This window comes from Sapajus apella, unplaced genomic scaffold (assembly GCF_009761245.1).
Source record: "Sapajus apella isolate SASKATOON/1434 unplaced genomic scaffold, GSC_monkey_1.0 scaffold61, whole genome shotgun sequence".
NCBI lineage: Eukaryota > Metazoa > Chordata > Mammalia > Primates > Cebidae > Sapajus > Sapajus apella.
In genome coordinates, this window is record NW_022437001.1 from 7,288,152 (window position 1) to 7,302,471 (window position 14,320).

The 14,320-nt window shown below is 42.0% G+C and overlaps 1 protein-coding gene across 3 annotated transcripts in view; it reads right to left on the reverse strand.

Annotated features, from left to right (window-relative positions):
- Positions 1 to 14,320, reverse strand: part of CUNH4orf51 (chromosome unknown C4orf51 homolog) — a 68,202-nt gene that overhangs the window by 18,438 nt on the left and 35,444 nt on the right. The window contains exons 1-5 of one of the 3 annotated variants that reach the window (XR_004259321.1): positions 11,329 to 11,344; positions 7,060 to 7,118; positions 4,904 to 4,964; positions 4,480 to 4,553; positions 1,818 to 1,984 (exon numbers count right to left, since the gene is read on the reverse strand). Coding sequence is in view for 1 of the 3 variants with exons in the window: in XM_032246464.1 (XP_032102355.1) it covers positions 1,877 to 1,984; positions 4,480 to 4,553; positions 4,904 to 4,964; positions 7,060 to 7,118 (302 nt within the window). In the remaining 2 variants the exon portion in view is untranslated. Of the gene's footprint in view, positions 1 to 1,817; positions 1,985 to 4,479; positions 4,554 to 4,903; positions 4,965 to 7,059; positions 7,119 to 11,328; positions 11,345 to 14,320 lie in introns of those variants that run through there. The other 2 variants (XR_004259322.1, XM_032246464.1) reach the window with 2 other exon arrangements.

The following is a 14,320-nucleotide window of genomic DNA, read 5'->3' on the forward strand; positions in this document are numbered from 1 at the left end:
CCACCCTCCCATCCACATATTAGGCTGTAGTACTGTAGGTGACCTTCCTGCAGCCTCTCCACTTTCTGCATGTTCTCAATTAATTGCCATACATATTGGATGGATCCTAAGGAACGTTCTAGTTATAACACTGAGTCTATAAACTGCCGGTTCCCTTTTTCTTGGACCGCAGGCCCCAACCCACGTGTGAGCGAATGTTTCCACAAGCTAACATTTGTTCTTTGCGTTTTGGGGGTTAAGTAATGGGGTACAGACAGGAGAGGAGGTGTAAACCCCACCATACCAATGCTAATGGTCAAATTTAACCTCTGTGGCCAGGTTACTTTTGCAACCGATCTGTAAAGCTGTTAGCCTTCATTTTTAAAATTAAAACAGAATTCTAATCAGCTAGCCCTTGCATATTGTAAAAAAACAAATAATAAATGAATGATAACCATTACCTTGGAGAACTGTATTTTCTTGGACTAGAAAAAGCCAAGAAATTAGATTAAAACCAGGATCATGAGGTACTAGACTCGGAACCTTAACAGAGGCCTTTCCCTCCCTCTGCCTGAGACGTCTACCGGGGCTGGTCAGAGCAAAACTCCGGAGGTTCCTGAGTGGCTACAGGGCTGCCTTTTCAATGCATGCTTTTGGTGAGCTTAATGGAAACCACATGAAGGTTGCTGGGAATCAAACCAGATGGCTCCCGGGGAATGTATTTAACCCAACCTAGGGCTAGGGGACAGAAATAATCACTAGGAGTTTAGGGGGCGGGATGCAGGGGTGGTGCTGCAACTTTTAATTGTATTTTCTATTCAATAGAAATCCTAAGAGAAGGACTGTCTTGGTAACTAGAAGTAAATGGAAGGGGGCGTGGGGAGCAGAAAGCGGGGACTGGGGAGGAAGAGGGGGTAGGAGGCGGCTACTTTAGCAAACCAAACACCGTCCTGCCTTTCCTCGGAAGTCGGCGGCTGCCGAGGCCTTTCGCGAGCCTGGACTGCCGCGGGCTCCTTCCCGCGCCCGGGTCACCGCGCAGCCCGGCAGCCCCCGGTCCCTCCCTCCGGTGCGCTCCGCTGGGGGCGGCGAGGCGGGCGGTGTGGGGAGACTCAGCAGAAGGAGGGTCGCCAAGGGAGGAGGAGGTTCGTAGGCGGCGGAGGCGGCCCGTGGACGCTGAGGGGGAAGGAGGACCGTGGAGGGAGCCAGAGGACCGTAGGGGAGAGGAGGCGGCCGTAGAGGGAGGAGGAGGCGGCCGCTCGGGCGGGGCGGGCGCCGCAGGAGGAGCGGGAAGGGGCGGACCCGGGGGAGGGGCGGGCCGTGGGCGGGGCTTCGGGGGCGCGGGCAGCCACCGAGGGAGCTGGGGCGGGTGGGCCGCGATCCCCGCCACTGAGCTCGCGCGCCTGCCGCGGCTCAGGCCGCCCCCGCCCGACGGTCTGAGCCAATTCGCTTCCCGGCGGCGCTTTGCGCGGAGGAAAACCTGGCGGTGGAAGGCTCCGGCTCTGCTGGGTGACCGCTCTGAATACAAAGAGCCTTTCTCACGCCCCTGCGCCCTTCCCCGGGTCTCCCAGATACAAGGGACCGGCTCTGTGACGCCGGAGCCCGCGACGGTCGGGGCCGCAGCACCATTTCTGTGGTTCTTGCAGCAAATGTGGTCCCACGTATTTATTTAAAAAGGAAGATTTAATAAAGATTATAACAACTTTTGTCTCTCCACCAATTAAAAAGGAAAAGAAATGAGAAATGAAGCCCATTGAAATGTCCCAGAAAGCCAACCTGCCAGGATCCAGATGCTCCTGGGGGCGAAGTGTGGGGGGGGGAGGATTTAGGGGGACTCATACCTCAAAGTTGTTTATTAAACAAACTCCAGGCCTCCAGCACTGTGGCTTCGTTTTCCAACTCAGTTAAATGGTGATGAGGGTCCTCCCCAGGCATAATCGGAGTATGGATCAGTTTCTGAATCCTCAGATGAGCCAACCTTGCTTTCAGAATCCCACCGTCTATGAAGCTGGAGAAAAATGGCCTGGTTGTCAGCACTCACTCATCTGCAAAGGTCACTTTTCCACCGAATGGAGAATTAAATGGTCTCTTCCAAACCAGACATCATTCATGAGCAGGAGAAGGGATTGATCCTGCATTTTATTCCATCTCTCTTAACCTTCCTGTTTAATATATTGTGTCTCTGTCAGGAAGGCCAGATGACTAAAGCAGGAGAGAAAAAGGGCAGGAACTCTTGCAATCCCTAACCGGCTCCCACTGCTTCGCTGGTAAGATTCTTTCCAGGTTTCCCTACCATTCCTTTAGTCCCCACAATCCTGGAGGTGAATGCTCTGCTTTCCAGTTTCCATCAGGAACTTCTTCAAGATAGGACACAGGAATATAAACATTTAGGGAATGGTTACCAAAGGCACTACACAGCAAGCAAATACTTTCTAAACTAAGAATAGTGTTAACGATGATTGAAAATTTCATTCAATCTCTACTTGTTGCTTTGATGAAGGAAATTGGGCATTTATATATCTCAGAGCTTGTTTTCCAAAATATATCACCTATTTAAAAATATTAAGATTTGCCTTGTCTCATAAATAAAAAGTCATGATTTATTTTTTGATCAGAACTCTAGGTCCAAGGTTTTCCAAATATGTGCCTCATATTAATTGTATGTGTGGGGTGTGTGTATGTGTGTGTGTGTGCGCTGCACGTGCATGTAATTTTAGCCTGTTATGGCACCACAAAAGCAAGAGCAGGATGTAATGTCATTTATTTGTTGGAAATGGTTGACTTATAAAGCTGCTACTGTGAGTAGAGAGAATTCCCTTTCTGGGGGCGGGGCCTGGGGAAGTACCTTGCAGAGAGAAGCAACTGTTCCCCAGAACAGCTGCAGACACTGATTGGCAATGGAATTGCGTGGCACCGGTAAAACTCCATGTAGGCAAGACGGATTTATTTATGTAACAATAGTTAATGATTCTCCAAAGCCACTCCCAAGAGGCCAGCTTTCAGTAAATGTACTTTCAGGAAATCATCTACCCTTCCTAGAAGCAGGCATCAACCCTACAGTGAAGGGATGTCCCTGTTTGATCACACAATATAACTTTCAGGGGACCAGACAGCTACAAATGCCCCCAAACAACCCCCTCCTTGGTCTGCCACATCACTGGTTTCCCATGCTTGAAACGCTCCCTGGGAAAGTTATCAAGTCCTAAGTAGAAAAGTCAAGAAAAACTGCACAATTTCTGAGAGACCACCATTAAAATAGACTAGTTGCCTAGGAATCAGCATGGGTCATCCAACCCTCTCCCATTAGTGAAATGTATCAGATTTGCTAGTTAAGGCCCAAAGACCATCACTTCCAAAGTGAAATGTATGTATAATTGGTGGTTTTTGTGATACTGTTAGGTAGTACTTGTATAACATTTTTTATTTTAATGGTCAGGGGTTTTTTTCTAACACGCATAGTGAGCATATCAAACCCATGGTATAATAAACATAATTACTTAGGATGAGTCTGAGTTTTTTTAAGTTAAAGAGAAATCTTAATAAAGTAATAGAGCAAAAATAGTTGTACCTTCTATGTACAAACAAGTTTTTATTCTTTCAACTTATTCTCTCTCTCTCTTTTTTTTTTTTTTTTTTTTTTGAGACAGAGTTTTGCTTTTGTTACCCAGGCTAGAGTGCAATGGCATGATCTTGGCTCACTGCAATCTCCGCCTCCAGGGTTCAAGCAATTTTCCTGCCTCAGCCTCCTGAGTAACTGGGATTATAGGTACCCAACACCACGCTGGCTAATTTTTGTCTTTTTAGTAGAAACAGGGTTTTGCCATGTTGGCCAGGCTGGTCTCGAACTCCTGACTTCAGGTGATCTGCCTGCCTGGGCCTCCCAAAGTGCTGGGATTACAGGCATGAGCTGCGGCGCCCAGCCTCTTCAACTTATTTTCTGAAAGTCTCTGCCAGAACTTTAAGACATAAAAAGAACCCCATTTTAACAATCTGTTTATAAACCCTGGGTTTTGACAAAGTCTAATCAGGAAGGAGAGACTCCCTGGTCTGGAGGGCCATATCGGGGAAGCAGGGACCATAAATGCTGGGTGGCAGGACAGGCACATGGAGAGGGACTCTCCAGCCACCAGACACACAGGATGGATACTCAGCAGGGCAGGGCGATCTGAGAACTCACTCCCTCTTTCACAACAGGCAGAACCCAGCAACTGGCTGATGAAAATTCAGAAGTATAATAGAAATCCCAACTGCTGTAAGCCTCTTAGGGGCTTGTTCCAAAAAAGCTATGGAGAGATCTACCCAAGAAACTGTTCATGATGCTTTAAGGAAGACTTTCTTATCAGAACTGCTCCACTTTTAGCCTGATTGTAACTTAGGGAATACTTTTATACCAGCTCTAAACATACACAGGCCACCTCCCTGCTGCCATGTGGAGACACGCGGAACCCCACTTCCTGGCTCTCCCCCAGAGATCTGTTGCACAGCAAGTAAAAAGATTCTTACATGCTTTAGGACACATATCCCTCGTCGACCGTAGTTCATCAGGGTCTCTTGTGCTAGCTTTTTAGTTCTCACACCTAGGGTGAAGAGACAGCCAATGTGTGAATGTTTGTGATAAACAGAGTCTACCGTAAGTTAAATTTCCTGACATTCCCAAACCTCGTTTTAAATCACTAGATCCAAACCTTCACATACACAGCCCCTATCTCTACCACCAGCATGAGGGGCAAATGCCTCTTGCATTTCTCCCTCCTGTTATTTCTGCATCCTACCTTTTGTATTGTTAGGAGACATGAAATGACGCAACAATGTGGGTGCCAGGAGGAAGGAAGCAGAAATGCAAAAAGTGTGAAAATATCACATGAAGACCATGATTAAAATAAAGGCAGAAAATGGATATAAAATGGTAGTTTAGGATGAGACTTACAGGATTTTCCATAATTTGGTGGTGTCGGAAAAAAATCACCAAAACCCCAAATTTGATGTGCCTAGAAAAGGAGAGGTAGATATAAATACCAACCACTTTCATAATAATTGAAATCTAATAAAATTCATTTTCCCAACATTGTTCCTCCCCACCCCTGCATTCAGAAAGCACTGATACTGTTGTCAAAAGCCACCACCATGAGTACAGTGTAGTTTCAGCCATTCAGGAGGCTGAGGCAGGGGATTCTTAAGCCCAGGAGTTCAAGGCCAGCCAAGGCATCATAGCAAGACTGTGTTTCAAAAAAAAAAAAAAAAAAAAAGCCACGACTGTAATAACAGTAAAATTTAGACAAAAGAGTATAATCCTAACATGAAAATACCTTATACAAATCAATAAGAAAAAGCTAAACACCCTAGTAGGAAAATGGACAAAGGAAATATACTATCATTAGCATTCAAATATAATTATTCATGAATTTGTATCTGCAAGTTTACCTACTTGTTAAAATTTGTCAACTAATTAAGCTCCATTCTGGCATTAGTTATAGTGCTGTTAGCCATGAGTTCAATGTTAATAAATTAACAACATGAATTAAATGTCTTTAAACAGAAACATATATAAAAACGAAATTATATATTGATCAGTTGGCAAAAATGTCATGACTGGAGGCTCCCAGGAACCTAACCTTATATTTCCTTTAGGAACAATGGTTCAGTATTACTTAATTCAGTATTCATGGTGATTTTACAAAATATAACTACACTTAGTGAGAATCAATTACAATTCATGAAAGAACTATGAATGATGAATAAACATAGAAGATGCTTGATCTCACTAATAATCAAATAAATGAAATTAAAAGAAAATTGAACTATTTTCATCTATCAAGTTGGAAAACATCAAGATTATATTTTAAAGCAAGTGTTAGAAAGGATATAGGAAAATAGGCACTTTCACACATTACTGGGTCATGAGGGCAATTTTTGGGAAGGCAATTTTGCCATATGTAAAATAAGTGTACTTTTGACCCAAGAATTCTTCTATGGGAACATATTCTGAAAAGATGGTTTCACAGCTGCAAAACATGTATTCAAATTTTGTTGATCACAGCATTGGTTACAATAGTTATAAATTAGAAAATCTTAAATGCCTCCTGATATGGCATGCATATATATATATATATATATATATATATACACACACACATATGTGTATATATATATATATATATATATGTATTTTTTTTTCTTTGAGATGGAGCTTTGCTCTTGTTACCCAGGCTGGAGTGCAGTGGCATGATCTCAGCTCACTGCAACCTCCAACTGCTGAATTCAAGCAACTCTCCTGCCTCAGCCTTTCAAGTACCTGGGATTACAGGCATGCATCACCTTTCCCAGTTAATTTTGTATTTTTTATTTTTAGTAGAGATGGGGTTTCACTATGTTGGTCAGGCTGGTCTTGAACTCCTGACCTCAGGTGATCCACCCGCCTCAGCCTCCCAAAGTGCTGGGATTACAGGCATGAGCCACTGTGCCCGGCCCATGGCATATTTTAAAATTGTAATGGAGTCAGTCAATGAAATATTATGTATCCATTAAAAATGATAACAAATAATTATGTTAATTAACACTGAAGGAAATCCATGAAAATATTGAGTGATAAAAGCAGGTTACAGAGGACAGTGTTCAGTATGATCTCATCAATATACTGTGTGTGTGCATGTATCCTTAGGTATACATGAGTATAGAGAGATATTTATAAAGATGTTCACTGAAATGAAAATGGTGATTGTCCCTGGGGGAAGGGAAAGGATTTCAGATAATCTTTACTTTATTACTCTGTATTATTTGAATGTCTACAATTAAAGTTATTTTTAACTGCCAGTATATTACATATCATTTTTCCTCTGCATGGGAAAGAGGAAAAGTTGGTGATGATGATAAAAACACAGTATCATCAGTCTGTCACAATTTGTAACCTTGGTTATTGTTGTATGCCTATCACCTAATAGAAAGCTACACACAAAATAAGCAATCAGGAATAAATGGTGAGTATTGTTTTTTAAAATTTTAACCCCCTTTTTAAATAAATAATATGCAGTATACATCATTTAAGCTCTCTACAGTTAAGTAATCACTGAGAAATGTTGGACTTACCACTCCATGCTTGACATCAAATGATTTTTTAAAGGGCCTGGTTATATCAGGGAATAGTCCTGCATGCACATGAAGAGGAAAGTTCATGATTAAATGTACTGTTAGAATAAAATTTCTTACACTTCCAATTAGGCTATTACCACAAATTGTACACACATCATTTGTTTCCCTTTAGCATCTGATCAAAAATTATAGCTAGATAAGAGGAATAAGTTTTAGTGTTCTATAACACTGTAGGGGGAATACAGTTAACAGTAATTTATGGCCAGGCACCATGACTCATGGCTGTAATCCCAGCAATTTGGCGGGTCAAGGCAAGAGGATCCCTTGAGGCCCGGAGTTTGAGGCCAGCCTATGCAACATAGGGAGACCCTTGTCTCTACAAATTATAATTTTTAAAAATTAGCTGGGTGTGATGGTGGCACATGTGGTTCCAGGTACTAGGGAGGCTAAGGCAGGAGGATTGCATGAGCCTGGGAAGTTGAGGATGCACTGAGCCATGATTGCACACTGTACTCTAGCCTAGGCAACAGAGCAAGCATCTGTCTCAAAAAAAAATTTATTGTGTATTTTCTTTATTATTTGAAATGTCTCTGGAATATTGTATATTTTCAAATAGATACAAGAAAGGATTTTTAATGTTCCCAACACAAATAAGTCATAAATATTTGAGGTGATGGATATGCCATGTGACTTACTCATTACACAGTATATACATGTGCTAAAATATCACACTGTTCTCCAGAAATATATACAATTATTATGTGTCAATTAAGAATAATATCTCTTTTTAAAAGTAAACATCAAACAGGTAAGATCAAACTGAACTAGTTAAATTCATAGTAATTCTTCTGGAGCTTTTGGGAGAGGTAAACATTTTTGTGTCTGAAATATTATGCTATGATACAAACTTACACTCTTAGAATTAGAGAGAAGTAAGACTGCTGAAATTTCAAGGCTGTAAATTTTTATTAAGGTCTTGAGAAGCTCAAGTGTATTTTTTAACAATTTTATTGAGGTATAACTTAACAACCATAAAATCGATGCAATTAAGTATACAGTTCAATGAATTAAGTAAACTAACCAGGTTATGCAACCATCACCATAATCTGGTTTTAGAGTATTTTCACCATCCCAGTAAGATTCCTTTTGCTCATTTATAGTTAATACCCTTTCTTAACACCAGCACCAGAAAACCACTCATCCACTTTCTCTATAGATTCGCCTTTACTGGATATGTCATACAAATGGAATCATACACTGTGCGATCTTTTATGTCTGACTTCTTTAAGTTAATACGGTGTTTTGAGGGTCATCCATGCTGTAGCTGTTTTAGTATTTTGTTCTTTTTTTTAATTGCCGAATAGTATTCCATTGTACGAATATACTAGATTTTGTTACTCAATCACCAGGTGACAGGCATTAGGGTTGTTTCCAATTTTGGCTGCTATGGATAATGCTGTAATGAGCATTCACCTGCAAGTCTGTGTAGACATACGTTTTCATTTCTAGTGGGTAAAAACCTATATGTAGAATCACTGGATCCTGCTATTAATTTTTCTTTAACTTTTAAAGAAACTGTTTTCCAAAGTAGCTGTTTTTGTTTGTTTGTTTGTTTCTTGAGATGGAACCTCGCTCTGTCACCCAGGCCCAGGCGGGAGTGCAGTGGCACCATCTTGGCTCACTGCAACCTCCAGTTCCTGGATACAAGCAATTCTCCTGCCTCAGCCTCCAGAGTAGCTGGGATTACAGCATGTGTTATCACACCTGGGTAAGTTTTGTGTTTTTAATAGAGATGGATTTTCACCATATTGACCAGGCTGGTCTCGAACTCCTGACCTTAGGTAATCCACCTGCCTCAGCCTCCCAAATTGCTGGGATTACAGGTGTGAGCCACCATGCCCAGTATGACTGTATTCTTTTATGTTCCCACCAGCAATCAATGAAGGTTCCTGTTTCTCCACATCTTCCCCAAAGTTTGTTACTGCCTTTGTGATTACGGCCATTCTAATGGATGTGACGTAGTAGCTCATTGTGGTTTTTTTCTTTTTATTTATTTATTTAAAATTTTCAAAATTTTTTTATTTCAATAGGTTTTTGGGAACAGGTGGTGTTTGGTTACGTGAATAAGATCTTTAGCAGTGATTTCTGAGATTTTGGTGCACCCATCACCCAAGCAGTGTACACTGCACCCAAGTGTAGTGTTTTATCCCTCACCCCCACCCACCTTTCCCCCGAGTTCCACAAAGTCTATTGTATTATTCTTATGCCTTTGCATCCTCATAGCTTAGCTCTCACTTCCAAATGAGAACATACGACGTCATTGTGCTTTTTCACTTGCGCTTCTCTTCTTCTTCTTCTTTATTTTTTATTTTATTATTTTTTTTGAGATAGTCTTGTTCTGCCACCTAGGCTGGAGTGCAGTGCACGATCATGGCTCACTGCAACCTCCAACTTCCAGGCTCAAGTGATCCACCTGCCTCAGCCTCCCAAGTAGCTAGAACTACAGGCACATGCCACCAGACCCAGTTAATTTCTAAATATTTTCCGTAGAGATGAAGTCTCACGCCATTGTCCAGACTGGTCTCGAACTCCTGAGTTCAAGCAATCCTCCCACCTCAGCCTCCCAAACTGCTGGGATTACAAGCATGAGCCATGGTATCTAGCTTGATTTTTTAATGACTAATGTTATTGAGTTATCTGGTGTGACATTATTAAAAATCAGAGGAAAATGCTGAAACAGTGTCTTGCTTGATGTAATATGATGGGGTCTGGTCATTAAGATTAAGTCAAGAGAGAGAACTAGCCAGTGGCCAATGTTCCTTGCTTCGTGTGCTACTTTATGCTGATAAACTCTTTTTAAAAACAAGATATCTTAAGCCAGAGTCAAAGAGCTTAACAATTACTTAGCTAAATTCAAGAAAAACCTACTTTTTCATAGCCACAGTGAAAGCAGATGGATAAGAAGTTTATCCTTCACAATTAGCGCTGATTGTTCCATGCTCTGTGAATTCTTAGCCTTTCAAAGCTCTGTAAGACTTTTATAAATCCCACAGGCCTCCCAGAGGCTTAACTAGCTTTTTGTTACCCTTCCTTTCAAGAATTACGCTAATCATTAATTAGTAAGTGATATGATTCTACAATATTAAAGTTTTACAGAAAGTAATTTTGAGGCATTTGGTGCATTATGGGGGAACAAAACCAGACATTAGGATTTTGCTAGACCATAGCATTAGGTATTTACACATTTGTGTTCATCTTTCAGCCAACTTAATTATTTCTCTAACTGAACTAGAAATGTCTCTCATTTTCTTTAGTCGGTATAGAGGAACCAGTGTTCTTCTTAACCAGTGTTAAGCTCCCTTATGTTGTAGCATGGTTAGCTAATAACTTTTCTTTGCAAGTTCACAGTTCACAAAATAGAGCCTATGGTACAACTTGACCTTGGCAGCTTCAGCCTGCCTTTTAGTTAAGGACATTTAATGTTACCCTAATTTGCTAGCATGTACCTTCTTGCTTCCCTGCCCAGTCTTAGAACTATAACTGATTTGGGCAATTTGTTGATAAAACTAAATATCTTTGTGATTACCAACAAATTCCATCTTTAGGTATTAGGTCCTTAAATGTTGTGCCAACCCTGATGGAAATACCTGTATTTCCTGTAATTCCAGGTTACGGGTATTTAGTTTTTAAAAGCAAATTATCAAGAAAGCAAGTGTAGGCTTGCAGAATCAGAGAAGCTCAAGTTTAGAAGTATACCTCCAGGTCTTCTATTCTAATCATTTAGTCCACCTACTGGGTGTCTGCCATAGTACAACTGTCAGCCTTATCTGTGAATCTGTTTTCCTTTAATAGATTGTGGATACTTTGAGCTCCCACATGCCTGTCATTTGAAATGAAGGTTAATGAACACAAAACACAATGTTGGAAGGTGAAGACAAACCATTCTCCATGTTTTTTGAGCATAGTGGTCTTAAATTGTATGTACACAGAGGAGGAGAATTTAGATTAAATGTGAAAACATAACTAGAAGCAGCCAAGATGTATGCATTGTTGACCAGTTTATGTGTCTTCATGCAGCAGTCCCCAACTTTGTTGGCACCAGGAACCAGTTTCAGGGAAGACAATGGAAACATGGAAACAGGGAAGGCAGGTGGGCAGGGGCAGGGGTGATGGTTTCAGGATGATTCAAGTGTATTACATTTATTGTGCACTTTATTTCTATTATTAATACACTGTAATAGATAATAAAATAATTATACAACTCACCATAATGTAGAATCAGGGAGAGCCCTGAGCTTGTTCTCCTGCAACTAGATGGTCACATCTGGGGGTGATGGGAGACAGTGACAGATCATCAGGCATTAGATTCTCATAAGGAGCATGCAGCCTAGATCCTTTGTATGTGCAGTTCACAATAGGGTTTGCGCTCCTACGAGACGCTAATGCTGCCACTTGTCTGACAGGAGGAGAAGCTCAGATGGTAATGCCAACGAAGGGGAGTGGCCATAACTGCAGATGAAGCTTTGCTGGCTCCCCACTGCACACCCCCTGCTGTGCAGCCTGGCTCCTAACAGGCCACAGACTGCTACCGTCTTTATAAATATTTTTCTGAAAATAGGGCCCAGTGCTTCCAACAGATTTTTCAGTGTCTCAAAAATATAAGGTATCATTGTCTTAAAGAGAGATGTGTTAACCATCAAGATAGATTAGAGAGAAAATCTCTTTCCTGACAGATTTTTAAGAATAAGTCATTCAATGGTCTACATATTAGATAAAAATTATTCTAGCAATGTTAAATTCCTTTTTTTTCTAATCAGCTGACTTTAAGAAAATGTCATTTTTTTTTGGTATGATCATAATATTGTGGTTATGTAAGAGAACATTTTTATCCATAGGATACTCATGTGGAAATATTTAGGATATACTGTTAGATATTTTAATTTACTCTCAACATTCCAGCACATAAGTATATGTAGGTATATCAGTATAGAGAGACTGAGATAAAGCAAATGTTAGGAAATGTGGCAAAATACTAACAATTGATGAATCTAGGAGAGGGCAGGTGGGTATTGATTGTGCCATTTTAACTTTCTTGTGGTTTTTAAAAATTCTTTAAAAGAATGTTTAATTCTTTTATTCTTTGTTAACAAAGGAATAAGACAGTTCATTTATCTGTCTTTTTATGCATGCTCTCCCCCATTTATCTGCCTTAACTTCATAATTATAATAAAGAAGGCAGTTCTACTATCATATTTTGTAAATGGCTAAAACCACGCACACACACACAAAAAAGAAAATCACCCAGGAGCATCCCAAATTACATTTGAGCTATAACCAAGGACAGAACTGAAAATAATGCTTCACCTTTTCCCTATTTTCTCCCCACGTAACTCTTGCCCATCTCATAGGCAGACACATGGTTTGTTCATATAAGCCTACTAAACTCACTGTGGTATCCATCATAGCTCTGTCTTTTAAGTTCACAGGCAAAATCAATTGCAGCCACCTCCTAGTCGATGTTATGCTTGAACAGTAAAGTGCACGCAGTAACAGATGGCATCTTGTGACCTTCTTAATAACAGGCTTGGCTGCCAATGTTCCCTTGTGCCCAGTCTCTGCAGGGAATTTGGAAACTGTTGCCTTACACTTGAATATTTTCCGGCAAACACATTTAACCATTTCTTAGTCTGTTTTCTAATTTAAAATAGAGAGAGCAAAATAAAACAAGATTCCCACCACCTGAAGGGGACATTGATATTTTCTGAGTCCAGAGGCCCATCCTGCAATTCTCTGAGTGTGCTGGCAGTCACATAGCATAGCTGTCATGTTTAGTGTGGTGAGGACCTCAATTCCAGGAAAAGTGTTTCTCACTCTACCTAGAAGTATTGGTGGCCAATGTGATATTTTCTTCTCCCTGTAGTTTAAAAGAAATGTATGTACTCTTCACAGCAAGGCATACAAATTAGCAGGAAAACAATCTAAATCATGAAGTTAAAAGTTCCCTCTTCTGTGACAGCTCACACCATGGTGACTGAGGCTTGTTGTAGGTCATCTTCTTGCCTTCATTGTACACGTTGGGCAGCTGTGACTATCAAGTTCCACCGGGAAGTGGGAAGGAGGGTGAGGGCGGGGATTAGGTGAGGGAGCAGCCTGCCTGTCTGACTCCTGACCCCTCCACTGTCCCACAGGGGCATCTTTCCTTTGCTGAAAGTGGGAAGCAAATAGGGTGGCCCTAGGGGAAAACAATGAAGACATCACACCAAAGCCTTTTGAGCCCTTCTCTCCCCTCAGCAGAAAGACCTTAAGGGCTTGTACCAGGAAGGAAGTGCTAAAATCAGTCTCTGTTAGTGGGGAGATGGGTGGAGGAAGGGCAAGAAGAACACGCCCGGGGATCTGTGGGGGCAGTAAAAAGTGCAGCACCTCAGCTAGCAACGGCTCAGCCGGGGGTGGAATATTGTGTGGAGTCACTCACAGAAGGAAATAGGTGAGACCTAGGGCTCCTTTGGGGGGTATAGGTGGGCGGGTTTCACTGCTGGGTATCTCCCTGTGTAGCTGAGAAGTGAGAAGGGAGAGTCTTCTCATTGGCCTGATTTCTGGGCTTCAGAACAGAAGAGGCCTTGGAGCGGGAAGTTCCCTCTGCTGGGAAAAGCTGGCCTGGGTGTGAGGAAGCCGTGGCTGGAGAGCTTGAGTCTCTCCCAGGAGAGCTGGGGGAGGTGCCCATTGCTCCTTTGTGCTCGCATTCCAGGGCCAGCGTAGAGTCCCTTTCACAGACAGACCAGAACACCCATGGAAAAAGCCTCCCTCTATTCAGGAATGCCCTAACCCACCTGCTTCCACCTTAATTCTGGGACCCCAACCTCCAAGATCAATAAGCTTTGGAAATGATCCAGCCACAGCGCAAGGGGGCACACCTCTGAGGCATGATCAAACCAACCAAGCTTGGAAGCAGGAAGGTCTGGCACGAATGTGACCCTGCCTGTCTTTCCAGTCTCATTTCACACCTTCTCCCACCTTTGCTCACTCTGTTCCAGTTACATTGGAACAGTGCTAGGAAATGGAAGGTCCTTTCCCAGTCTCAGGTCCCAACTCCTCCCCCAGGCACCAGCCAGTCACCTGCCCTGTCTCCTTTATTCCTCTCCCCCAAATCACATGTGCCATCCCTTATTTATATTCCTCGTGAGTAAGTTTCAGATGTGGGGTTTGCCTGTCTGTATCTCCTTTAATGCATCGTGGAACCTGGGTAGGGGATGGAGAAGTG